Here is a 27,802-nt window from a genome sequence, read left to right on the forward strand (position 1 = left end):
CACCAAAGCACACAGACCATTGCCCAGGCACTGGAGCAGCTCTGAGCACACACAGCCATCACTCAGCCCGGCTGCCACAGGACTCACTCAGCAAGGTCACTGAACCTTGGAGTTTGATTTACATGAAGCTTAAAGCATTCTCCTAGTTAAAGAAATAACTACCCCTTTCTAACCTGTAAAAGGGCAGGCTTGTGCACACTAAGATTTGTGCTGTCCCGCCACTCAGAAGCAAAAACAAAATTAAGAAAAGGAAGGGTCAGTAGCATGGAACAAACAACATCAGTCCCCAGAGGCTCCTTGGCACCTGGTGTTATGCAGGTGGAAGGCCTCACACTGAACCCTACATTTCAAACACTTAGAAAAACATGAAAATAAATAAGTTATTGATCTGTTTCCTGATTTAACACAGTCCTCTTCAGCATGAGGCATGGTTTCAACCACACAAAAATGCACACAAAAATGGATCTGACACAAAAAACATTGCATGAGGCTCTTTAACCTCTATGACATAGAACATTACCGTAAATTAGGATTAGGGCTGGTACTCATATCATTATAAATGCCTAAACGAGGTCTTTACTGTCTCTTACAGATAATCGGTGAAACTGATCCTCCCCCTGTCCTGTTACAAAAACATGTAACATTCTGTCTTGAACAGCCTAGGTACTGAGAGGAATGGCAGATTTGTCTTTACAAACGAGCTGTGGGTCTGCTGGTAGATAAAACTAGCACTGGGAGATAAAAGGAACAATGGAAAGGATTCCACTGATTGATGAATAGAAAAAGATATTTGCTTTCACAAATAAACTTTAGGTTTGCTGATAAACGAAATTAGACACTGAGAGGTGAAAGAAACAAAGAGGAAGAAAAACCCCTTAATTCCGTAAGAATTAAAAATGAAAGGGGAGGGTTATCATTAGAGAGGAATCTTTGGTATCAGGAGTATTGGAGAGTCTGTACCTCTCAAGTACCTCAGCCAATAGGGAAAGAGAGAAAGGAAATGCGGCCGGGAAATTAAGATAAAAAAGAGGCTGAGTCCTCCAAAAATTTGAGAGATCCCAGAGGAATGCCCCATGGCCTCTTCCTTAATCGAATAAAGTCAGAAAAGATTCCTCTGTCTCCTTTTTGGACATAAACCTCTGGTGCTTGTAGATTAATTTTCTTAACACCACCCTTCCTTTCACACAGCCCTCGAAGCCCTCACAGGGATAAGTTTTTCCACAACTACGAAGCAGCATCTGTACACAATGAAGTTCTTCCGCCAGCCACACGCCAAGACACAAAGTTTCACGGCAGCACAGACGCGATGAGCAGAGGATGGGGATGCTCAGGCACCGGGAGTGACTCGGGCAGCGCCGCCCGCATCCCCCTTCCCCCGGCTGCGGCGGGCTCACACGGGGCCGGGAACACGCGGGGACACGCGGGGCCGCGCCCCGGCACCCCTCGCTCACCGTCGGGGGCCGCCAGTCCTCCTCCTCTTCTTCCTCATCTTCATCGCCCGCCTTCCTCTTGGCCAGCTGGCTGGGGGCCAGGCTCCTCCTCTGGAATAGAAGCACAGCACACACAGTGAAGGGCCGGGAAGTTCCAGGCACAGGCACGGGCACGGGCACGGATTCCCGGTCCGGTCCCCATTTCCCGACCCCCCCGCCCCGTACCCACCATCGCCTCACGGGAGCGCGCGGACGCGGTAACGGCCCGCGCGCGCCGCTGGCGGGAAAACCGCCGGGCTGGCTCCGCCCCCCCGCAACCACAGGCATGGCCAAGCGAGAGCCGAGCGGCACCAGGGTCGCATCATCGACCCGCTCGGGGCTCCGCGGAGGGAGCGTGTGGCAAAGAAATGCACTCCACTACCTTTAAATATACATATATATAAAACAATAAGAGGATTTGAGATTTATCATGAGGTGTTCAAAGGGGGACTGGGAGAGAAAAAGGGGAAAAAAAATTCTGTCCAAAGAAAGGTCCTGTTCCCTTCAAGCAGGAGTAGCCCACAGAAGCTGCGCCACAGAAAAGTCAGGGTGTGACTGCAGCAGGAATCAGTACAAGGAATAAACTGAGCCATCAGTACTGGAATAAGCAACTGAGCCTTTTCTTTTGGCTCTTCAGCAGCTCTGGTGCTGGCAGTGAGGGGAAGGGAGCCATCCCCACACAAAGGTGTGAAGGCCAGAGCAGAGCCATGGCTGCAGTGAGTGCTGGCAGCAGCAATTACAGCCCTGGCTGTCCTGGTGGGCACCCAGGAAAGAGCAGTGCAGAGGGGGAAGCTGTCCCTTTACAATTTTGCCTCAATTTGGCACAATCTTAGGTTATTTTGTGTGAAAAATGCATATTTTATGATTGGCTTTTTGCAAATATTAAAATGAATATTGCATGTGTTGGGTTAGAAAGTAATGCTGTATTAATTCTCTTAAGCAGTGTGTTAAATATAGTTTTAGGTTATAACAAAATTTTAAAATAGAAACTATGCTATGTAGGGTACTTTTTTTCTAAAGGAAGGACTTGCACTGAGATAGCAGCCACAGGACACCTAAATCTTTCAGAGAAAGAGAATTTATTGCCCCATTATCAGGAGAAAGGAACTTCTTCTCACCTCGCTCGGGCGGGATGATGCTGTTAGGATTATGAGGAAGAAGTTGACACTGACCAGACAGAATCCTGTGTTTGAATGGAATTTATGCATCATGTATGAGATGTATGAATATGCAACGGGCTATTGCTTTTAAGGGTTAATCCTTTGTTAATGGGTGTCCTTTTTCAGGCTTATGGTGCCCAGAAAAAGGTACCCAGACTTCTGTAACTTTGTTTCTATTGTCTCATATTGCCCCAATTCAAATTGTCCAAATTAGTATTACTCCAATTGTATTACTATTTTTATAACCATTTTATTACTATTAAACTTTTAAATTTTTTAAAAACAAGTGATTGGTGTTTTCACGTTTTGCAAGCTTCCCTGTTCTGACAGGTTTGACATTACCTATACTGTGTATGACATTATGGCTGACCCAAAACCTCTGATTATGGGCCAGCAACGTTTTCTGCACCCATGGAACAAAGAGAAAATCCCTTTGGAGCACCCTAAAGGTGATTTGTGAGGGTTCAGGGCAAAAAAGCAAACTCAGGGCAGCAGCAATTTCAGCGTGGATTTGTTTTCCTTCCAAGAGAAGGGTGGCTGTCCCCAGGAAGGAGCGAGGCTGTGGCTGCTGCAGGGATCACAGCTGACATGATAAATGAGGGCTGGTGCTCAGCAAGCAATTTAAAGGACACACTTTTACAGGGTGCAAAACCACAGCTAAATTATCCTTCTGGCTACATAGGGAAAACCCCAAACAAGGAGCCAAGTCCTCTGACACGTGCAGTTAACCCTTCCATTGCCAGATAGGAAAGGCACCTCCTCAGGATGATTCTTCAGATTGTGGGGAAGAGGTGCTGCTCACAGGCCTTGGAGCACATCCCCCAGAGCCTGTGGGTTCCTGGAGGCTTCAGCAGCTGTGACAGCATTAATAGATCTTGGGAAACCTGACAAATCACCAGACATTGTCCATGGATCACCTTGGGGACAGGCAGGGAGTAAAACGTGGTCTTTGGTGCAGTCCAGCAGAGCAAACATACTCAATGCCCTGCAGCTCTTTTGTCTTTTCTTCCTCCTCCAAGAAGGAAAACAAGAAAGGGGAAGATGGATTTCCCCTTTGTTGGTTGTTTCACTGGTAAACCTGGGAAATAAATGCAAGAAATTATCAGTGCCACAGCTGCTCCACATCAAGAAAGCACCTATGGCAGTGTCCCCACCTCAGTTACAGCCTATTTCACTATTCAGTTTATTAAACATCTACATTAATAATGTTATGTACCTTTAAAACATAAAATAAAGTGGATATAAGACAAAGCCAAATTCTTGCATCTGTAGGACTTGAGGTGTAAGTGGGCATAGATCACCCCCTGAATATCTAGGGGTGATAGGGTTAAGGGCCTTAACTTTACTTTTTTCCCCTGTCTTTTTCAAGTTCATCCATTTACCAGTATTTTATTCCCAAAGCTCTTTCAGAGCTCCATGATGAATGTCAGATATTGCAATTACTGGCTCACTGGGCAGAGAGTGGTTCTATGGGAAGGTAATTGGCTATTTTTCCTGGCATGAATAATATTCACAATAATAGCCTCCCTCTCCATGGCTCTGAGAGCAGTTCTGCTGTGTGCTTTTTTTCCCTGCAATGGGAACAGACACACTTTATGGCCCAGGCCAGGCTGGGTCAATAATAAAGGGAAGGGGAGGCAAAATTCCTGCTCCATGTAGAGCAGCAGGAAAGATTTTAGTCATCTTACACCAAACATAGAAGTGCTGTGGGTTCCATCCTGTGATGGCTTTTCTCTTCTAGCCATTCATGACAAGTCCCAGAGGGAAATTTGGGGTGATGCCAATGTCTGAGTGCAGCCAGTCCCCTCATAAGGCAACCTCACTGCAGGCCTGGGGCAGGGTGGACGTGCAAGAGGGACTTTCTTCACAAAGAAACTGGCCAAGAGGTCCAGCAGAAACAAATGATTTGTTCTTTCTCCAGAAGGGAAGATCAGAGGGGAGCCTCTGATCAACAGGAGCAGCCAGGGACCAGGTCAGGCCTTTCCAGGGCTGTGGGTCCCAGAACAGGCACTGCTCAGCTTCTCTTTCCCACTCTCCTCTCCAAACCAGCACCTTCAGGCAGAGGTTAAGTCCTCCCATCTTTCCTTCTCTAATTACACAATTTACTCCTTTTCTACTGTAATCAGCTCCTATTTATACAGCCCTGAGAGATCACAGGATAATCACCATAGGGAATAATCCTTGTCATTTCCCTTGCTCTCTCTGCAGGATACTGAGTCCCTCCAGTACAAGCAAGGAGAGGGGAGGATGCCAAATATCTTCCTCGGGGACTCTAGAATTAGGCAAAAAAGCAGTTCAAAAATATTTATTGATTATATTGTTGGTCCACATCAAACAGAGCCTGTCTTCCAGTCACCACCATGGTATGAGCTCATGACACTCCCTGGGACCAGCCACCACCACATTTCCCTGGGACCACTGATACACTCACGTCCTGTGGATGCTGTGGTGCTCCACTGACCTCCCTGACTCATGGGATCTCCTTTCTTTTACACCCTCCCCCTTTTTAAATTTTATTTTTCAGGCTCCTTCCTTTTCTGTGGAATGCAGGCCTTCCCCTGCATTCCCCAGAAACGTTCCTCACAGAAATTTTAAGAAATGTTTTGGAAGAACTGGTGCTTCTAACCCAGCTCTTCACAGGCATGAGAACTTGTGATCTTTGTAGCAGGCAGAAAACAGCATGAGGAGAGATAATATAAGAAAATATCTCCTAATGGAAGAACACCTCAGACCTTGTCTAACAGCTCCAGCCACTCTGCAATGGAAAGGAGAGGCTAAAATCTGTAATTATGACCAGAAGGGCAGAGGTACAGCTTTAACAAAATTCAGTAGTACCACCTGGATCTTCTCAGGTGAAGCTCTGAAGGGACCAGGACTGCAGGATGCACCAGCATGGCCTGACCATATTCACTTGAGAAATTAATTAAATATCCTTCCAGTTAATTCCTTTGCAAACCACGAGAGGGAAACTGACAATGATTGCACAAAGTTACTGCCAGCTGGAGTTGTGATCCCATCTCATCACCACCAGACACAGCTCATCTGCCCTTCCAACTTACTGAGAGGGAAAACACCGAGTGCTTTGAAAACATGAACTTCAGGGGGAGAAATCCTTTTCCTTTCTGGAGGCTAAGTGCCATTCTACACCCTGGCAGGTCACAGGCTGGAAGGAGGCAGGAGATCCAGCCCTGCTCCTGGCACATTGGCATGTTACACCCAACAGAGCACAGCCAGGAGCCCAGAGCGATGTGAGTCAGCGCTGATGCACATCCCACCCCCAGCCAGTCTGGGTGCTGAGCTGGCACAGCCTGCAGCCCTTACAGCTGTGCCTGACAGGGGAGGGCTGACCTGCATCCACCTCTCACCCCTCCATCACCCACTGCAGCCAGGGCACAGCTCTGTGTCCCTCGGCGGTGTGGCGCAGCTGGGTGACACTGTCCCAGTCATTCTGGGGGCTCCTCACCTTCAAACATTACTGGTTTTGGTTCATTTGACCCCTGTCCCTTTAGCTCCTGTGGTACCTAATCCTTATGTGAAAAACGCCAATCACTTGTTTTTAAAATTTTTAAACATTTAATAGTAATAAAATGGTTATAAAAATAGTAACACAATTAGAGTAATAACAATTTGGACAAATTGAATTAAGACAATATGAGACAATAAAAACAAAGAGCTACGGATGTACGGGTACCTTTTTCTGGGCATCACGAGCCCGAAAAAGGACCCCTGCTAACAAAGGATTAACCCTTAAGAACAATAGCCCGTTGCATATTCATACATCTCATACATGATGCATAAATTCCATTCAAACACAGGATTCTGTCTGGTCAATGTCAACTTCTTCCTTCTAATACTAACAGCGCCTCCAAGGTGGGAAGAAGTTCATTTCTTCTGATAAGAAGGCAATAAATTCCCTTTCTCGGAAAGATGTAGGTGTCCTGTGGCTGCTATCTCGCTGCAAGTCCTTTCTTTTAAACAAAGCATTTTACATAGCATAGTTTCTATTTTAACAATTTTTATAAACTAAAACTATATTTAACACAGTACTTAAGAAAATTAATACAGCATTATTTTCTAACACAACACATATAATATTCATTTTAATATTTGCGAAAAGCCAATCATAAAATACATGCATTTTTCACACTTATTACTGTTAGAAGAGAAAAAAAATAAATCTTTGCTAATTGTGTTTATTTACAAAAAAGGCAGGCAGGAAGGAAAACGTTCAAAATCCTATTTCCTTAGCGCAGCAAAGGCAAAAGGAGCAGGGGAAAATCTCTCTAGTGAGCTCTAAGCCCCAGAAATGCTGCAAGCTCACTTTCTTCCTCATGGGTTTGCTGCATCCCTCTCCAAATACCTCCTTGTCCCTGTGCTGGAAATGGAGGACAGAGACCTGCACACCATGCTGAGCCACAGGCCATGTCATGAGATGGAGAATGGACCAGTGGCACAGAGACAGGAGAATGTGGGATCGGTGAGATAGCAGGAAGAGGGATGGCCTCCAGGTAGTGCAACAATTTCCACCAGAGGCAAAGCCCTGGACTTCGTCCTCCTCCACCGCTCCTGCATCCACCATTAATCACAGTCTCTGGCACTAATTGCTCATTAATCAGCTGATTCCTCTTCAGGCTCGTGACACTGGCTGAAAAGTACCTGTAAACACAGGCTCACCCACCATGTTATATCCCCTCACTCAGAGAAAAACATCAGCAGCTTGAGTGCTTCAGGCGTTTCCCCACTAGCCAGGACTGCTTCAGGAGCCAGCCCTTCATTCAGGTGGAAGGCAATCCCCACAGGGTATTTTCCCCTGCACCACCTTTCTGTCTAATTTAATTTTTTTTTTTGCCAGAATGTTTTTAAACATGCATAAGTCTGACTCAGCAACCCAAAATACTTCATTTGATGCAAAGCAAAATGTTCTATTTTGTTTACAAGCTAATTAGCCAGTCTTATCTTGCTCACCTGTATAAGCACATGCAAGCCAACAACACAACCTGTGAATATGAAAAAGCCTGGGTTTAGGAAACATCAGAATCAAGCTATATTGGCACTTCCAAAAACACATCCCTCCTTTCTTATGGGGAGGATGGAAAGCTGAAATTACTTCTCAAATTCAGCTTGATTTTGCAAATTGGTTTAGCCCTGCAGAAGGTCCATTTTAGCAAGAAATTTACAATCAGTTACAATTTTCCTTGCCAAGCTCAGACACTTAGAGAGCACTCAGAGAGCTGCAGAGCAAATCCAAGGGCAGATCTCAGCTTTATGGACCCTGGACAGCCCCTGATCCTGCTGGGCCCTCACCAGGTAACAAGGGATGTGTCACCCCTAACCACGTGGGACTGCTGTCCCTAACCCATTTGTCTTGGGTTAGAGAGCCCTCCCTCTGGCAGGAGGCAAAATATTATTCTCTATGCCCCTTTGATTAAATCTCAATATAAAAATAAAAAAATCTGGCTTCTATAAGTAATGGCTCAGGACAGAGGAAACATCATTTCACTGGGGCAATTAGAGCAGTCTAATTAAACCCAAGCCTTCCGATCAGGCTCTGCTGATTAACTGGATTACAGGCGCTCTGGATTATATTAACGAAATGAATCAGTTAATTATATGACAATCAATAAGAAGCAAAAAGTAGGACAAGCAATTTGCCTTTAAATGACCATCTAAATTCATCAACATGATACATGTTTGTAAGTGTTAAAGGAAGGGGCAGGCATGACAGATCTCTTAGGCACTAAGGCTTCATTTCTGATAGCTGCAATTCCTGAAAAGCAAAGAACTGACAGCATCTCCCTGAAAGAAACAATTGCTTATTTATAATAGCTTGGAAAACAAACAGGGCATCCGTGAACAAGGCTACTGGGAAAAAAACCCCAAACAAACAAACAAAAACCAAAAAAAACCCATCAAACTTAGGGCTTTAATAAACTGAAAGTCTTAGTTTAGAGTTGTGAGCTCCAATAGTCAGCACTGCTTTGAACCAGAGACATTGTGGTCTTGAATGATTATCTGACTTAGAGCTCCCATCCAAATTGAAAACCTTGGTGAAGTGGGAGCTGGAAAATGACATTGTTAAAGAGGCAATTTTTGCCCTGAAAAGCTCACAGCCTGAATGGAAAGACTTAAAAAAATACAGAGGAAGAACTATTTCGTGAAAAATACAGAACTATCTGTTGTTCTCATTTTGCTGGGTTCAAAACAGGCAGACTGTGAGGGGTTTTTCAGCATTTGTAATGAGGGCTTTTAATCATTTGGGGTTTTAAAAAAAACAACAGAAAGCATTACCAAGCTGACTATTGAGAAGTTCTCTCTGAAAGGAGGGTTTTCAGTCAAGCTAAAAAGCAATAACATTTTCAGGAAAAAAAAAATCAGTGAAAATGTCAAAAAAAATGAAATGTCTGACAAGCACAACAATCTTTCCAGCCTTGAAAAAAGGGATTGGGTATTTTATTTTTGACTTTACGCTTTATGATTTCAGCTGGATGGGTAATGCAGAATCAGGAAGGTGACTTTCCCTCCACTGGAGATGGAGACCTCAGGACCAGAAGGATGAGTTTTACCTCAAACCATGCCTGCAATCACAGACTCATTTAGGTAAGGAGGGACCTCTGGCAGTCTGTGGTCCAACTTCTCGTTCCAATTTCCAAGGACCAGCTTCAAAGATGAAATCAGTTTGCTCTGGGCATTTTCTGGTCAAACTTTGAAGATCTCTGAGGATGGGCACCCCAACCCCTTGTCCCACTCACACTAACTCAAGTTTTCAGCCTTCTGGTTCAGTGCCCTGATGAAAAATGTCCTAATGCCTCTCAGTGCCCTGGGATTGTCATGGAAGGAGATCTGGGATGTGCAGTGGCATCTACACTCATGGGGGAAGTAGCCTCTGAAAGGAAGAGATGTGAGCCAAAACCTTTTGAAACCTTCAGGCTCTGTGCACAGCAGGGACACGAGTAATTGAGTGTGGGTGCCTCATCCAAGGCAGCCGTGCTGGACACACCGAGCCCCACCACAACACAGACTTCGAGATTCTGACACCTTGTTTTCTCCTCCTGTATGAGAATGTTTATGAGTCTCTGCAGAAAAAGAAAAAAAAAGAAAAAAAAAACTAAAAAGGAAGAACCTCAATGCCACAGCCTGGAGTGCCAGGCAAGGAATTGACTTGCCAGCTGTGGGCAATCACTTGCCATCTTGTACAGGAAGTGGATCAAGCTACTGGGGGACTTTCAGCTCAAAGAAAACACTATAAGAAAGCAGCTGAAACTGCCAGGAAGCAGAGGAAAGCGGATTGCAGTGAGATGGCTTTGCTGTCCCAGTGGCAGGTTTTACTGACAGTAAGAGCTCCAGGCTCCTGGAATTGCTTTCCCAAATTCTCTCCAGCTGGCTGCCGAGTTAGAGCCTACAGAGAGTGAAGGCAAATACCTTTCATCTTTTTTAAGCTTTATTTTTGAAGGAAGCAGAATTATTCTGCTGTTCTCTTTTTTTTTTTTTTTTCTTTTTCCTAATAACTTTTAAATCCTTTGGCTGCTTGCACCAAATTTTTCACAGGGGAACCAGACATGCCATTCTGACAGGTCTGGAGTAAACAGGCAGCTGGGGAGAGGAGAGAGAAGCTCTGCTAGTGCAAAATGCCTCTTGACAGCCACACCAGAGCATGAAACATCTCATTTACAGGACACCACAGACTCCCAGCAGAACTCAGCCTTCAGGAATAACTCCATGGGAAACAGGCTGTGCCACCTACCATTCCCAAGTAACTTGTCCTGCTTTACAGCAGGGTTTTGCAGTTTGCTCTGAGCAATACCTGTGTGCAAGCAGCAATAATTTCTAGCACGGATGGAGGTTGTGCTCAGGGCTTCTTTAGTCCTCAGCTGCTGGAGCCACCACATGTGCAGCTGCTAAAGAGCTCTGCTGCATCCTGGACTGCATCATCAGGCATTAACCATCAGATGCCACACAGTATCCTTTCTCTCAACACTGCAATTCCATGCCCAGTCTCAGTGTTTTAGGAGGTGAGAAGTGACCAGCATTATCAAAACGCTTGAAAATAGGAAGTGCAGAGGGAAACTGAAAAGGATGTGATTGTTTTAAACTCAGGAAAGGGGAAAATGAGATCAATCTGCAAATTTATAAGTTCTTGCAAAGTAGGGCATCTTCTGTGTGATGGGAAGTAAGAAAGGAAAGTGGTAGGCTCCAGTGGCAGCTCAAGAGGAGTCACAAATTAGGGAAAACCTTGTCTCGACAGGGATGGCCTTCAACTGCTGCAATTTTTAAGAGCGGGCAGTACACCCTGCACCTGGCTTCATGCTTTGGACCCCTAAACCTCCCTCTTGATTTAAGTTCTAGTTTTCCATTAAAAAAACCCATCTCTGAGGAGACCACCAGCAGCTTAATGCTCTGCTTGAAATAGATGGGCAGGACACAAGTCTTAGGTCATTTTTTCAGGCTGCCTGGTGTGCTCAGTGCTGCACAAAGCCCAAGGAGAACTCCTGCTCCATTGCTTCAGACAATAAGGATGCTGCAAATTCCAGATTATTATTCATGCCTAAATGTCTTATGTGTATTCAGGAAAACCTTAGGACTTACCTTCATGACACAACTAAACTACAGTGATTTGGCATTTTAAAAGCTCCATTGAATCCATATTCAGTAAGAACAATGTGATTTTTTGCCAATTTAAACTCAGTCAAACCACCATCCCACTATGTAGTGGTCTGGATCTGGACATTGGCATTTCTATCCAGGACATTTAAGTGTCTGCAGCAAATCAGCCCTTGCAGCTTGAATTGAAAAGGTCACTCACTCACACAGGAGGCACTATCACACAGCCCCCAGACCTCTCTGCTTGCAGGAGCAAAGAAGCCACTGCACACATCCAGGAGAGATGTGCAGTGCATGTGGATGCTCATGCTGGACACTGCTGATGCCCCTCTGAAGATTAGGAAGAAGGCTTTTCCCCTTCAAAGGCCACTCACCGACTTGTTCTTCTTGGAGGGTCCCTTTGAAGGCACAAGGGCTCTGATTGTGCCACACACAGTCTGATCAGCAAACCTGGCACGTCTCTGTGCAGGAAAGGAAATAAAAACCACCTTGATCACTACTTGCCTTTTACCTTAACCAAGCCTGCCTTGATCTCACAAAACCCAGGGTGCCTGGAGTACAGAGGCACAAGTTCAAAGAGACAGCAAGAAGTTAATCTGAAAGCAAAAGGTGCTCTTCAGGCAGGTGGGAAGAAGTAATTAGAAAGCACAGCTATTCCAAAGCTCCAATAAATGACATCAAGGCAGCCATTATACACTCACTGAAGCACGAGGGTCCTTCACTCATGTCAATCAAGGAAAAAGGAATGCACAAGACTGTAGGCATTTGGGCCAGACTGCAAAGGCAGGAGCTCCAGGGCTCCTCATCACCCTGCTCTGCTCAAGGCAGAGACTCTGCAGGAAACAAGCAGTGTCAGGAGCCCCACTCCTTCAAAACACTTTTTCTTCTGCTTAGTTGTGTTCCTCCTATCCCCTCTGCCATCAATATTTACTCTGCTTCATGAGTTCTGTGGTGCTCCATGAGGTTCAGCTTCCCACACGCAATGTCCCATTTGGTATTACCCATCAAGATGTACTGGTTTTTTACTTCAACATTTTAGTTATTATTTAATTCACCTTCAGAAACTGTAGCCTGTCCCACTCTGAAGCTGGTGGCAAATCAAAGGCCACTTATACTTCTGAGACTCCCAGCCCCAGGCAAATGTAGCCCTGGATTCAGGATTCTGTTGCTTCAAAACTGCAGTTGCAGAGGGAGAATCCTTCCTTCCTGGCTCTTCCATCTCTAGCTCCTTGTCTGTAAAACACAGCTGATCACTGCACAGATTTTGTCTGTGTGGGCTGTGAGCTCTTGGGGGCTGTCCAAGGACACCGCAGGCAAGCAGCCCCTCTGTCAGACAACAGAGGATGACCTGCATGAGCCAAACACGGGCAGGTTGGCAGAGAGAGATTGCATCTTTTATCAGAAAAATTGATTCACAAAAGCCGAGAGGAGCAGTTTTCTCTCTGTGAGCAACATCAATACACTCATATGGATCCACAGTCAGTGTTTTTCCAAAGCATTTCACCACCCTGTTCCAGCATCCCTTTCTATCCTGACTGACATTCAGACAACTGCTTCCCAACTCAAGCTTTTCACACCCCACAGCTAGGCCTGAATCACAGGTGGCAGGGATGCAGACCCAAACCCTCTGTTCTGCACCAGATGTGTGCCAGCTGCAGCAGAGCAGCACGAGCTGCAATCCTCTGCTCAGTGGCCCCTGGCTGAAGGAGCAGGCGGAGGTTGTGGTACCTGGCAAGGGAAGCGGTGCCCCTGGGCAGCACAGCACATCCCTTCTGCAGGCCCGCAGCTCCTCCCTCCTTCTCCCCAAGCCCAGGAGGCACCAGCCACATTATACAGCATGATGCTGCTTCTCATCCTTGAGGGCTCAGGGAATTGCCTGGACACCGAGTCCTGCTGGACTTGGGAAGGTGCCCGTGTGAGTCTGTGATTCCAGCCTCTGCTGTCAGCTCTGCTCACAGGCAGATCCCTCTGAGCCACCCAAGCCACTGCGGAGCTGGGGCTGCCAGCAGCAGCAGGAGCCCTTTCCCGTGCTGTAAGCACTGATCCCTCCTAAAACCTGAAGCGATCACATTAATCAGTTTGCTTCGAAGTAGGCCATGTGAAATGTGTTTGAGCCTGGCTGATAAAATGGGGAGAGGAAGAAGTGCAAGGAGATTAGAAAGGAATCGTGCTTAATTTGGGAACATCTCTGAAGATTTATTCCAAAGCATGAAAGCCATGGAGAATGCTCCCGCCCAGAGATTAAAGATGCTGTGACTCACATCTCTGAGGCCTGACAATAGCTTATTCAGGAGAGCTGCCTGTAGCCACGAGACACAGGATACTGTTTTCCCAAGTCATTTCAATTTTCAAAAGAAAAAATAAAATTAGACTTCATTAATTTCACCAAATAACATGAGACACCATGAGCCCCATCTGTCCCAAACGGGCTGTAGATCTCCAAGCTTTTGTCAGTCTGAGAAAAACCAGAGCCTCCAGTTGGAGACAACTTCCACCTTCTGGTATTTCCTATTGGATTTGACCTCCAAACAAAAGCAGAGAGAAGAAGCCAATGCAAAGCCCTTGCTGCTCATGGGGACAACCATTGCTTACCTATGTCTCCTTCTTTCACAGAAATTAAATCCAGGGTTGTTCAGTTGTTTTATCATGTCCTACCTGCTGCACATCCAACTGTGTGAGGATCACACAATGCCTGAGTAGGTGTCCTATTCTCTGGGGAGGCCCTCTAAATACTGGCAGAGTGGATGGTGCCAAGACTTCAGCATCTCTTTCCCCACGAGCTCATGATGGTCCCACTGTCCATGCCAACTCCAGGTGAGCCTTTCCACCACCAGGAAAGAAGGTGGCATCTGCAAGAAGGTGTGTGTAGGAATTAGTCTTGTGGTTTCTGCTTTGCTTCTCTCATTAGGTGCAGAAGGGAAGGGGAGATGCAGGCGCAGGGAAGAGTGGCAGAGCAGCCATGGCACTGTGTTGCTGCTGCACAAGAGGTTCCCCTAAATGACTGTACACAGACAGATCATCTTTGGTACAGCATTACAGATGGTCCTTGCTGAGTAGCTGCCACTGCTGCTCCTTGTTCTGTTCTCCAACATAGCAGGAGCAGAGACAAGCCCAGCCCCATAAGAGGCTTTGGAGACTTTGTTTTCATCTTCCTGCTGATGGGAAAGGACAGCCAGAGTCTGCTGAACCTAAAAGGCTGTGTACCAGCTTTAGGCATGCAGGTAATTGTACTCATCTCCCATACATCATCCTGGGAACAGCAGCCTCTCTTGCCAGATCTAATGCCCTTTATGCCATTTCTCTTGTGGAACCAGCTTGAAATTGATTTTGAAACAGAAGCAAGAGGCTGTATAAGTTTTCCCCTTGGAGGTGTGACAGCCTGCCTGCTTTCTGCCAGGTTAGGTTATTTCTGTTCTCTGCTGCATGTGTGTGTTCCCCTGGCTCTCTTCAGGATCCATCTTCCCCAGGTCAGGCTGGTGGGGAGAGGAGACGACTGATGACACGACGTGGCAGAATGACAGCCACCCCCACACTTCACTCTGTGTCCATCTCCTGCATTTTGTTTGACAGGAGAAGGGTTCAAGGCAGAGATCTGCAGGACATTCCTTCTCTGCAGCTTATTCAGACCTTTCCAAATAATGAAATCCATCTGCCAGACTCTGAAAGAAAACTGAGCTTAAGGGCTAAGGCACAAGGTTGCCTCACCTGTGGCAAGAGGATGCCATCAAAAGGCATCCCCAGATTTCTAAGCAGTGAAAGGTCATAGGATTACTTCATGTCTTTTTCTTGAGAATTTGTCTCTCTAACTCAAACCTGTAGCACCAAAAACATGCCAAGAGATGACAGCCGTGCCCACAGGTGCCCCTCTTCTTCTGTAGCTGTGCAGCAACATCACAATCTTCTGACTGGAGATGGAGTTGCAGAAAACCCAAAATCAGAGAGTGCAATGTTTTTTTGTTTTTTTTTTTTTTCCCCACACAGCTTTCAGTTAGAATATTAACAAAGCAGTCAAGATTTCCCCTATTCTTAAATAAAAATCTTCTACCACCATCTGTTCTTGAGGGTTCCTGTTAACAGCACAGCGTCACTGAGGAAACACAGCTGCTCGATGTGGGCTGGGGGCAGTCAGAGACACTGCCAGCTGGTGTAGACCTGGTGTGAATGTTGCCCGAATGATAAAGGACACAAAACTCGGATAAGTTTTGTGCGGCGCTTTATTGAAGGGCCCGGGGGCCTGCGGACTAGCGTCCCCAAAAACAGAACCCCAAAATTCACACATGGGTGTTTTCCTTTTATACACAAGCAATTCATAACAAAGTCTCCAAGAAACAGTGGCCCTTCGCAAAGTCTCCAAGAAACAGTGGCCCTTCGCCAAACTACGGACCCTTGTAATACATTCCCTAGTTCACGAGCAAAATCATAAATCTTCTACCTGTCCTATTGTATGCTATCCCCAAACCGGTTAGTCTTCTTACTCTCCTACCCTGGCTTAATGTTTATTAGGTTTCTAAAGCTACTTGCCAGGGTTACACAAAACTCAATCACATAATATCAACGGCTACAAAATTATTTTTACAAACCAATTCACACAAAACTCATAACTAAACTATAATAAAACATTTTGCTAAATTTCATTTCTTTTCCAACATGAAGATCCCTCAACCCCAGCCAGAACCCAGGCAGGACTGGGAGAGCCTTCACAAGGTTAGTCCATCCTCCCAAAAGAGTCTGAACACAATTTGTTTAACCTCCCCTTTAAAATCTCCTCAGAATGGCAGTGTTACAGAATGGTTGAGGCTGTCAGGGCCTGATGGTCAGCTGGTCTGCATGGCTCAAGCAGGGACACCTAGAATTGTTTGCCCAGGACCATGTCCAGTCAATTTTTTAATATCTCCAAGGATGGAGACTCTACTCTGAGCAACCTGTACCAGTGCTGAACCACCAGAGTGTACTGGTGGTGTCTGGGGCAGTTCCTCAGGTGCAGGACTTTTCATTCTTGCTGAACTTCACGAGGTTCCTGTCAGCCCATTTCTCTGGCATGTCAAGGTCCCTCTGGATGGCAGCAGGACCTCAGGTGTATCAGTCAGTTCTCCTGTCTTGTATGATCAGCAAACTTACTGAGGATAAGCAGACTGGCATTCTTACCCCATCATCCACACCATTAATAAAGATGTTGAAGAGAACTGGGTCCAGTACTGACCCCTGGGACACACTGTTACCTGCTGGACTCCAGCTAGACCTTGTGCTGATGATGAGCACACCCTGGAATGGTCCTTCAGACAGTTTTCACTCTCTGTTCAACACAGAGGTCTTGCTTTTGTCTATAAATCTGTTGTTATGCTGCACTATTCTCCCTCCTGGGACTTTTTTCCTTCCTCAATGCCTTTTGAAGCTGATTTTCAAGCAGTGCCTCCTCACACCTGGCTAAGCCTTGGTGCCACATCCAGGGGCAGGTGGGAGAGATGCTGCTCTTCACAGTGTGCTCTGTCACTGGGGTGGCCCTGGTTTGTACAAAGCACAGGCTCATCCAGCAATGTTTCATGTCTGTGCATCTGAGCCTCTTGTTTTCAGATTACTCCAGGGCTGGTTTTATTAGTGGTTGATTGAGTGGTCTCAGCATGGTTCTCGTGGAATACCCACATTTTCTGCTCACCATGGAGCAGATGGAAATGTTCTCAGTGAGACACTCATGCATGTGCATTATCTACAGAGGAAATATCCACATCTCAGGTCTTATTGCTGCTGCCAACAATGCCCCCTGTCAGCTCCTGGGGAAATTTGACTGATATTTATTTGGGCACTATCAGAACAGACCACTGGCAGAAAATTCCCTGACTCTTGTAAAAATGCCATTGATTCTCCTGGTAGAAAATCTTCAAATGCTGTAAATACCCTATTGAAATTGCTTTTTTTGTCACTGTGTGTTGAAATCTTGACAAAAGGCTTGGGGAAAAATTTCCTTATGAATGTTTTGACCACTGTGTCAAAGAGAGTGTGATTAATAAACACAATGGGCTTTTTTTTTTCCACTTGACCTGCTCTTTATACCTGCTAGAGTCTTCTGAGTGAACAAGATTAAGGTATGAAAGATTTAAGGAAGCAAAACCACCAACAGATCTGGAAAAGACAGATCATTAAAAAGAAGCACCAGACACTCCCACTTAGGGTATTCTGGAACTGACATTAAGCCATTTTTTTGTGCTGCCCAGGGGTTATATGGCTTTAGAAAGGACACACAAAGCCAACCCTATGATTGGAATTGTAATTTTGGCACCCTCATGTTAGGAGGAACAAGGGAGCAAGGAAACAAGTGGAACTGTGCTCTCAGCAGCTGGAAATGGATGCTGTGGTTGATGCGCCTGCACAGCACAAGCACATTCAGATTTATATGTATGGCTGAGTGAATGATGACCCTGCATATTCCTGTTTGTCTGCAGTACAGCAGACCATCTTTCCTCTTCCACCTACCATTCTTAATTATTGTTGGTTTGGGATTTTTAATGTTAAAAACAGTCATGCCCATTCTCTAACCATCCTCCTGGATCCAGACTGTCCCTTCACTGACCACAAATATCCTACAGTCCAAACTCCAATGTTCTCAACAGAACACAAGGGGTATAAATGTTTCATATTAGTAGAAACTGAGTTTTTCTTGATCCCTCACATGTAGACACAGGTTTCTGTAAATTCTATTCTGGATCCTGTGAAATGCTGAGTGGCAGAAACAGTGAGGCACAAGGCTCAGGCCATGCTTGCATCGATTAGCTGAGCCCCAGCTGATGTGTGGATGTTTTATGCTTTGTTCACTAATGTACCTTCAGCAGCACTAATAAAATTCCCTTTGAACAAGTGGGAACAGGTGATCACACAATTATGTGTGTCTTGTCTGTCTGGATGATTCAGTCTCATGTTGTTGTCATAGCAGCATGTCCCCATCGCGGGCTCGCACATCGAGGCAGGTCTGGTTTTCAATTTCCAAATAATAAACAAAGCCTGGTGCCCTGCTTTGATAGAAGAGAATTTGTTGTTATTGGGACTGTGACTGTGGGAGGAAAAGTGGAGCTGATTGTCAACACCCTTAGGACAGGAGTTCCAAGGATACAAACTCAGCCCCAACTGGGACACAGCACCAGGCTGTGGGAAAGACTTAAATGAGTGTCACACACATCCTGAGGGCCAGCAGGTCCTTGGGATCACAGGACAAATCTCTTGGTACTGCTTTTGAAGAAGCAATTCTCCTTGCAGCTGATCCCTGCAAGTTCATAGTGACAAACACAGAGGCAGATTCTCAGTCAGGGTGCACCCTCTGACTAATTCAACTTGTTTCATACAGGGAGGGCCTGAGCGACTGCAAGTTCATTTGAGGTTGATTTCAACCAGTTGTGGTTTGGGGCATATGTTCAAAGAGCACAAAAAGCCAACTTGCACACAGATGGGTAAAGGAAGAGGAGAGTGGAGATCCTGAAAGAACCCTGCCTAGGATCAGTCTGAGCACCACTAATTTTCCTTTTATTTTTTTCCTCCGGCAGACAGAGCACAACATGATTCAAATGCCTAAGGAAATTTTCAATCATACTGAGAGAGAGAGGAAACTACAAAATGGGATGGGATTGCTCTGCGATGCTGTGACCCGTGTGCACCCAGAGCTCTGCCTCAAATTGGAAGAAAAGTGCCAATTAATCTGACACTGAGGAAGGCACAGGCAACAAAACCATTTCATGTCTGCTCATTTCCCCCCATGACACGTAGTCCTCTCCACCTTGCTAATTGGAGAAAGCTTGCTAACAGCAATCTTATGTGGGTTTAATTAAATATCTTTTGAATGCCTCTGAGCAGTGGGAAAAGCTGGTGGAGTCATTCCAAGTCTGACACACTTAGGATGGGCTTCAAATCTGGAGCTCGTTGCTTCATCAATGAAAAAATGTAGAGGCTGTGGGAGCACTGGAGGATCTCTAATAACTACAGGCTGACAACATCTGGCTGCAAAAGGCAGCATCTCCCATATCCTGCAGTCCTCATAATGCTGCAGAGAAGATGCTTGGTCATCCTGCGGCAAAGGAAGGGCACTGAGGGAGGGAGGCACCTCTGCAAGGGACATGGGCAGGGTGAGGAGGCTGCTGTTGTGTCCTGAGGAGAAGGAGGCCCATAAGGGGTTGAAGCAGTGAAGGGTGCAGGAGAAGAGAGGAAGATGTGCTCTTGGAAGGGGTCAGTGGAGAGAGGAGCAGCAAGCACCAGATGTGCTGGGGCACAGCTTTGTCCCAAATCCACAAGAAACACTTTGGCAGGTCTGTTCAGTGGGTGTTGAGTGCTCCAGGTGAAGAGAAGTATTCCTGCCTGGGAATTGGGGCTGACATGTGATCAGACCATTTGTACCCTAAATAGGAGAAGTCATTTTATGAAGGGGGAATTTGGGCATGTGTGGATAAAGGAGGAGCATGCCATGGGTATCAGGTAGGCTGTGGGCAGGTAGATGCCCTTGTAGAAAAGTCAGACCCCAAGCCAAAGCCTCAGCTATGCCATAACTTTTCCCATTTCTTAAAAAAAGAACCTATTCCACCTCCCTATCCTAGGAGGAGGCCGGGAGTGCTGCATACAGGCTGAGTGCTGCAGGAGAGAGCTTGCAAATAATCTGAGAGCAACAGAAAAAATTTCAACAAGACCTTGAAAGAGTCTATTTAGCTTATCAGAAAGGAGGTCAAGAGGTGATTTGATTACAGTGCCTAAGTGCCGTCAGCAGAAGAAAACACCAGTTTCTAAAGAGCTTTTTAATCTATCAGAGAAAGCCGGAACAAGAGCCAGTGGCTGGGAGATGAAGGCAGACAAATGCAAATAAGACACGGGGAGCATATCTTTAGCAGAGGGGAGATAAAGGGGAAGAGCAAACTCAAGGAGAATGGCCTCAGTATCCCTGGGTCCTTCAACGGGGAGCTGGATAACATGGCCAAGCCAGAGAGGAGCCGGGTTGGTTCCAAGGTGGCATTTAGAAGCCGGTGGTACCTGGTTATGTGAACAAAGTGCTCGGGCACTTCTTTGTCTCCTAATTGAAAGAAAATCCAAGTTCCTGGTCTTGTCAGGACTGAAAAATGTTTGAGCACAGGCTTTGGGCAAAACCTGGTTTGGTCACCAGGAAGAACTCAGCTCAGTGTTGATGATTTCAAAGTCAAACTGCATCCTGGGGGCCTGGGCTTGCAAAGGCTTGGTGGGCTGAGCCTGTTCCTCCTGGCATTGGACCAGCCACATGCTGGTGAGAAATCCCAGTCTAGTGGAAGGAAAAGCTGTCATGGGTAGGAATTCAGACATTGCCAATGAAAAGCATACACCAAAAAAAGATTACCATAAGCCCATATGATCTTGCACCTGTATCTGGCACCGGTAGGGAATTCTAGCAGGAAGCTGTTTAAAATAAAAAACTTTCAAGTTTGGAGTGATTTTTCCTTGGAACTCCTTCCTTCTTTCAAGCAGTTTGACTTCTTTCAGCAGTCCATGACTGATGGACTCCTGAAATGGACGTTGACACATGGCTATTAACAGGCCCTGGTGCTTCTCCCATGAAAACTTCAGGCTGGTTTTGGATCTATTACATTTTTGCCTGAAGCAATGACATTCATCACCAAATTATGTGGGGAAACTTTTTTTTTTTTTGCCTGTCTCAAATCCTCTTATTCTCACTGGTACCCTTTATTTTTCGATGTGAGGAGCATGATATATTTATTAATTGCCATTTCTTTGTGCTACTCAAGATTATTGAGGCTTCTCTCCCACCATTTTGTATATAAAAACACTATGCAAGAAAATGCTATTATTTGTGATTTGCTTTATCTTGGATTGGCCAGGAAAATTCTTATTTTTTAATTTTAATTTGACCTATTTCTAACTCAAACATCTTTGTGCATCTCTGGAGAACAGACATTAAGCTCAAGCAGAAGAACTTCTAAGCACTAATTTCTGTGTTTCTCATCTGAATCCCTACTGTTTGGTGATAAAAGAAGGTTTCTAAGTCTGGATTCTCCTGGGATGTCTGGGCAGCTCCCTCTTTAGTGTTGCTATGTTTTCTCCCTTTTTCTCTGAACAGCTGTGTTCAATAAAAGAAAACTATTAACAAATAAATAAACCAAGAAAGTCCTTTCTGACCCAGGGGCTCTTTGCTGGTGAAACCACTATTTAAATATTTGCCACTTGAGTGTGAAGGAATTTCCTGGGTTCCACTGTCTGGTAAATAAGGCAGATTATTCAACATTCATTCCACATTCTTTCTTTATATGGCTGTAGAAATAAAGAAAAGTACAGTTTCATACATCAGCTTTTAAAAAAATTATTCATCTTTTCAACTCAATTAATTTAATTTGTAAATTAAAAGTTCAGATAAAGTTTAACTGTCAAAAAATAAAATAAAATATATCAGAGTATCTAAAGGAAATCTATTATTTGACCCGTGTTGAGGGTTAAGTAGTTTGGTAGTATAACAAAAGCCAGTGTTCTGCTTTCCAATGAGCCCATGCTTGGAAAGTTTTTCTGAGCTCTTGAAAGGTGTTTTAGTTGTGACAGCTGTTTCCTCTGTTTGTTTGGGTGGAAAACCTGAGTGAATAATCCTGGCTATTTGAGTCATTAGGGATATATGGGAATTCTCTTCACTGTTTGCTACAAAATGCATGTGCCCATTTTCCATCTGAAAATTAGACCAACAATTCCCAGCTGGACAAGCTAGGAGGTAATCTTGATATGGAAGTGTTTGCAGTGTAAATACACAAACCACACATTGCTAGCTCTGCTTTACCAAGTCCATAATCAAGGCCAGAGCCTTAAACTCTGGGATTTGATAATTCCAGTAAGGGCTAGAGAGTCTGCACAGAACTGAGCTTTGATTTCCTGAATCTGTTCCTTGTTTTGAGTAGATCACCCTTCCTGCACATGGGAAAAAACTTGCCCAAAACATCCCTTAACAGCATGAACTTTTTTCTCAAGTACCCACTTAGGGATGAGGGAGCCACTGTTAAATGTGGCTTTTCCAGTTGTGTTTAATCACTCTTATTGCTTGGAAGCCACATGAGGATATAAACATGTGACAGCAGCCATCTGGAGAGGATTCTGGTCCAGCCAGACTGTCCCTGTTGTCACTCACAGCTGTGCCACCCTTCCCAGGAGTGTGGCAGGGATGGTGTGAGGTGCTGAGCACACACTGGGGTCATTCCTGTTGGGATGCCGGTCGGGCTGTTGGCTCAGCACCATCACTGCTGCTTTTCTGGAAAGCAGGAGTGACAAATCCTGCCCTCATACACATTCACAGCATCCCAGCCATGGAGACCATCCCTGAGGGCAGTGATGATTGAATTAACAATATTTTGTATTTAAGTCCCAAGGTACAGGCTTGTCGTTCTCTGGAATGACCAGTCTTGAGTTGACCCTCTTCCCTCACCCCAGGCAGTGAAATTCAAAGGTTCAAAAAGCACATGCTTGGCTTCGAAACATAATAATCCACTTTGCTCTTTTTTTTTTTTTTTTTCCTCTGAGTCTTTTGGGATCATCTGACTACCTTTTCTCAATTTGGAATCTCATCAGTGCAAAGCTCTTAAGTAAAAAGGCAGGGTGGGATCCTTATCTCACCCTGAGACTCCTCAAGGCTTTACCCCAGGCACTGGTTTTTAGGAGGCTCATGCTACAGCTCTCAAGGAGGACAATGCCAGCAGCCACAACTTGACAGCATCCAAATGCCATTCATCAAGCCAGCATGGTTTGCTTTCAGCTGCTTTTAATCTTTCCCAGTCTCTCTGAGGGAACAGCTTGGATCCTCCTGTGAATTGGAGAGTTCAGTCTCCCTCAGCAGACCCCAGACATGGGCAGTTAACAGCAACAGGCTTTTCAGCAGCCGCAAAATAAAGGGCTGGATTTTTTTTTTCTTTCTTAATGGATGCTATTAGTGTTCTGGGAAGAGCCTGGACTCGTGCTCATTAAGTCAGCAGTTTCCAAAGTATTTCTAGAGAGGAAAAGAGCATAACTGGTTGAAATTCTTATTGTTGTAGCAAATGATCAATGCACTTCCTCACAGTGCCTCAGTGGCTGTGATTAATTCATAGCTAGAAATAACAGTGGAGGACCTGCTGTGATGCCATTACCTTATCTCTGCCTGGCTGGTTGATTCTCGGGTACAGCTGAAAACAACCCTTAATTACTTGGTTAAAAACCCACTGGAGAACAAATGAAGTGATGCAGCCACCTCTGCCACCACCCTCCAGAGCTCCCAGAGATCACTGAGTGGAAGGAAATGCACTTCAAAGCCCTCCAAGAGCCAGCCCTGAGAGGAAATACCAGGGTGTGCCCAGTGGAACAGCAGTGACCAGGGAATGCAGCTGCAGGGATGAGCTGCCCTGGGAGCACAGCTCCCGCTGCTGGAGGGCTGGCTTATTCCTGTGGTGCTCCAGGGGCACCTTCACCATCCCATCCCGGTGCCTCTCACCAGTTTTGCAGTCATCAGTGCCGTTCCCTTTTTTTAGAGAGAAATTTGTGCCTTCAGACCTATAACCCAGACAGCAAAGCTCAAAGGTGGCCAGCCAGCATCCCTCTTGTACCAGCTAGGGACAGCTTTGTCTAGTCAAGGCTTGAATATCTCACCACTGAGACTCAGCACCTTCCTGTCCCACGTGTCTGACCATCCCGAGGGTGAATTTCTCTCTTAATGTCTAATTGAAATTTCACCAGAAATTTCACCAAATTGCATCTATTGTACTCTTCCGTTCATTTGGGATCTCCAAGAAGAATCTCGCTCCACCTTCTCACCCCAATCAGTGGCCCTGTTCTCAAAATTCATTCTCATCCTCTTTCCCTTGCTGCCTTGCTGGCTATGCCAGCATCAGAAGAGCCATGTCATATGGAGATGTGCCTGCACTCTGGTTCTTCAGGTGGATTAGGGCATCCTCTTAGAGTCCAGGGCTATGAAAATACAGAGCAGAGATTCAGATGTCCTTGACAGGGCAAGCAGATGGGCTTGTTCCTGCTGCAGTGGGATGGATGAGCTGCTCTCTTTAAGGACACAGCAAAATAAAAATGCAGGAGAAAAATCCTCCACTTTACATGGTGATGCTTTTAATTGCCTTGGCTAAATGGGAAATTAAACGCTGGAAACTTCAAGTCCTGTTTGATGTTTAGCATCCCTGCTCCAAGAGCACGGGCTCTCCGGGCACAGCTTTGGTACGCCCAGGGAGCGTGAAATCACTCCCAAATTGCTCGACGTGTCAGGTAATTGGCCTCCATTGCCTGAAACATTCCAGCTGCAGGCTCGGGGGGGCAGGCACCACCTCCCAGGTGGAACAAACTCAGAGATCCCTCCCAGGCTGAGTACGTGCCAGGGAGAGCTCCCTGTCTGACTGCTGCAGGGAGCATCTCCTGCCTCTCTGGAGGAGCTCGGTGCATGGCAAGGTTGGGGAAATCAGCCCCAAGGGACAGTGCAAGAGAGACTGTTCTATCATCAGCTCTGTGATATGCATCTTCCATTTTCTCCCTGTTTTGCTCAATCAAGGCACATCTGCTTTCATACTAGGAGCATTGAGAAAGAGAAAAGATGGCAGATTAAAGCATGTTTCTGCTCCAAGATTAAAGTCTTGCCTCCTTTGTCCTTTGCACAGCCACCTCACACACTGTGGCCACCCTTGCTGCCTCTCCCAGTCCTGCCATGCCTTTGGAGGTGAGGACTTTGGGTGTGAGGAGAAAACCCAGTCTTCAAGATTCTCCTTCATGGATTTGTACAGTGGCTCAGAGACATTCCCTGCTCTCTTTTGTCCTTTCCTAATATAACTCCTTGCAGCAACAGGAGAGGTCACAAGAGTGCTTTGCCAACCTGTGCAACTCTCCAGGACCATGGAGCAGGGCTGAAATCCAGCTCCAAACTCCTGACCAAGCTTCAGAAGAAATCCCACCCTTTCAGGATCCTCTCCCCAGAGCTCCTGCAATCTCCAGAAGCCCAGACACCCCCACAGGGAATGTGCAGCAACTCCCAACTTTCCACACTTCTAACAGCAATAAAAAGCTGACTTTCATTAGCACAACAGTTCCTTTCCACACACAGCATCCCTATGGTCTGGTCCTGCTGGCCTCTCCTGTTCACTGCCCATATTTTTACTTAGATGTTAGGACCAGAGGATAAGAAGACCACCTGCAAGGTTCATGTGCAACTGTTGCAGAGAAAGGGGCTGGAGGCCTTGAGAGGAGTTATCCTCCTCTAGCTGAAGGAAAATGAGGTGTTTGCAATCTTGGGGGTTTGTGGGTTTTTTTGTTTTGTTTTGTTTGTTTGGGATTTTTTTGTTGGTTTTGTTTGGGGGTTTTTGTGGTTTTTGGGGGGTTTTTTGTTTGTTTGTTCATTTGCTTTGGGGTTTTGAGGTTTTTTTAATGATTTTTTTGTTTTGGGGTTTTTTGGGGTTTTTTTTTCATCTTTTGGGTTTTTGTTGCTGCTGGTGATGGTTTTTTAGGGTTTTTTGGGGTTTTTTTGTTTTTTTTTTCTTAATCTTTTTTTTTTTGCCCACTCCAGACACAAAAGGCCAAACCAGTGTAAATAGTTGAAGCTATGTTAAAACCTATTTATAGCTGCTGAAAATTTTCATGTCTTTAGATTATTGCTTTTAAGGGTTGATATTTGGTCATTTGGGGAACAGGGGAAGGAGCTTTGTATCACAACACGGAACAAAGCAAGAGGGGAAATCATCCTGCAAGATCACCTGACCAAAACCAAGTTCTAAAACTTTTAGAAAAGGCATTTCCACCTCTTCCCCCAGGAGATAAGAGACCTCAATATCACAATGCTGGTGGGAAAATAAGGTTAACAGGGAAAAATGAAACCCTGCTGCCAAGGGAGGTGGAGGCCATTGGCAGCATGAGGGAGGTATCAGGGGCAGAGATGCTTCTCCACACACCACCCACTCGATGTGTAAATTGCTTTTGCTGGCCAGCAGGAGAGATGGGAGGGTTTGCCCAGTTTTTCCATCTCCATGAGGGATAGACCCAGCTGATTCCAGCGCTGATAAAGATCACCTCGTTATCTCCTAGGAAGGCCACACAATTGCAGAGTGTCTCTGATGGGAGTGATGATAAACACCAGCATGGGCTCACCTCCTCCATTCACTCCCTCGTTTGTTTGGGAGGTTTCTTAATATGCCAAGAGGCAGTGAGACCACTGCTGATCCATCCCCAGGAGGATCTTGGCCAGGAAAGAGGAGCTGTCATCACCACCACATCCTTTCAGGCAGGCGCTAGAGATCAGCTGTGATATTGCCTGAAACTCTGAACAACAGCAGCTCCTGGCATCTGTGTCTCCTCCCTGCAGTCCTGGTCCTTGCCTGACCCCCTGCACCCAAACACTCTCAGTCCCTTCCTGTCAGTGACTGCCATGAGCAACCTTAAGGACTGGCAGGTCCTGGAAGGGCTCTGGTGACACCAGTGCTTGGTGCTGTCCTCTCCACCCACTCTGCTCTCTCTTCCCAACCTGGATCATTTCAAGAACAGGTGGGTGGATCTCCTCAAAGCCCCCAGGATTTACACAGCTGATCCAGCACACAGCTGGCAGGGGGCACATCCGTCACACATTTCCAAAAGCCCACGGAGCTTTTCTTCTCCCTGCTTTCTTCCTCCTCTTCCTTTTATTTTTTATATTCTCAGGTGAACACAGAATATTTCAAAGAGATTTCTGCCAGCATTGAAGCTTTGAAGCCAGCTGGTGGAGCAACCTCAGGTGACATGGAGAAGGAGCAGGGCCCAGCTGGGTGTCTTCCCAGGAGAACTGAATCAAAGCCAGAAGAAATGACAGCACAAGCTGATCTGACTCAGTCTGGCTGGGCTTTTTCCCCCCCTCCATCACTGAGCCCAGCCCAATAGCCCTTCCAGGTTTAAAATTAGCAAAACCTTTGCTAAGCTTCAGATTAAGTTCCTGGGTCACCAGCAGAGATAGCCTGTAGCAAAGCCCTGGATTTTATCTTTAATTATCAGCAGGAATATGATATTCTTGCAGAAACTGAGCTGAGAAGAAGCCAGCATCTGTGATCCCTGCTGCAGAGCTGAGCATCTGCTCGAGGGAGGGCTGGTAATCAGGAGGAGAGGGGTCAACAGAAGATGATCTTCTAAGTCTTCCTCTATAGACTGAATCTCTAATATGTTTACTTAGCCAGATGCAAATCCTTTTCGCAAACTCATGGCACTGCTGAGTACAAGCATGCACAGAAAATTAACAAAGCTGGAGCATCAATTCCTCATCTCTTGCCAGTATAAGACTCCTGGTGACTGCATGGGAAGAATGAAAACTCTTTCCAGTGTCTGGGGAAACAGAGCTGAGCTTCCAACAGCGTTCTCCAGCCAAGAAATCCTGTCCAGCACCTCACAGCTTCCCTGTCTGTCCTGGCTGTTCCTTCCCTTGTCTGCTCCTGGGCTGCTCCTTCCCTGGCTCCCCAGGCTTGAGTCTTGCCCTTGTCCACACCCAGCAGCAGAGTTTGCCCGTGGCCAGTGAACTAAGGCAGGAGAGCCTCAAAACACAAGAATGGCATGAAGCGCAAAACCATTGCAGGGCCAGCAGCTGGATCTCAGTGATCTTTCTAAGTGTGC

General features: G+C 45.9%; 1 protein-coding gene across 3 annotated transcripts in view; it reads right to left on the reverse strand.

The window, feature by feature from the left end:
- RAD54L (RAD54 like) overlaps positions 1 to 27,802 on the reverse strand; it is a 51,009-nt gene that overhangs the window by 16,812 nt on the left and 6,395 nt on the right. Inside the window, exons 2-3 of one of the 3 annotated variants that reach the window (XM_074545858.1) lie at positions 11,602 to 11,688; positions 1,452 to 1,541 (exon numbers count right to left, since the gene is read on the reverse strand). In XM_074545858.1, coding sequence (XP_074401959.1) covers positions 1,452 to 1,541; positions 11,602 to 11,688 — 177 coding nt within the window. Of the gene's footprint in view, positions 1 to 1,451; positions 1,542 to 1,659; positions 1,736 to 11,601; positions 11,689 to 27,802 lie in introns of those variants that run through there. The other 2 variants (XM_074545860.1, XM_074545859.1) reach the window with 2 other exon arrangements.

The sequence above is a fragment of the Zonotrichia albicollis genome, chromosome 8 (genome assembly GCF_047830755.1).
Source record: "Zonotrichia albicollis isolate bZonAlb1 chromosome 8, bZonAlb1.hap1, whole genome shotgun sequence".
NCBI classification, from domain to species: domain Eukaryota; kingdom Metazoa; phylum Chordata; class Aves; order Passeriformes; family Passerellidae; genus Zonotrichia; species Zonotrichia albicollis.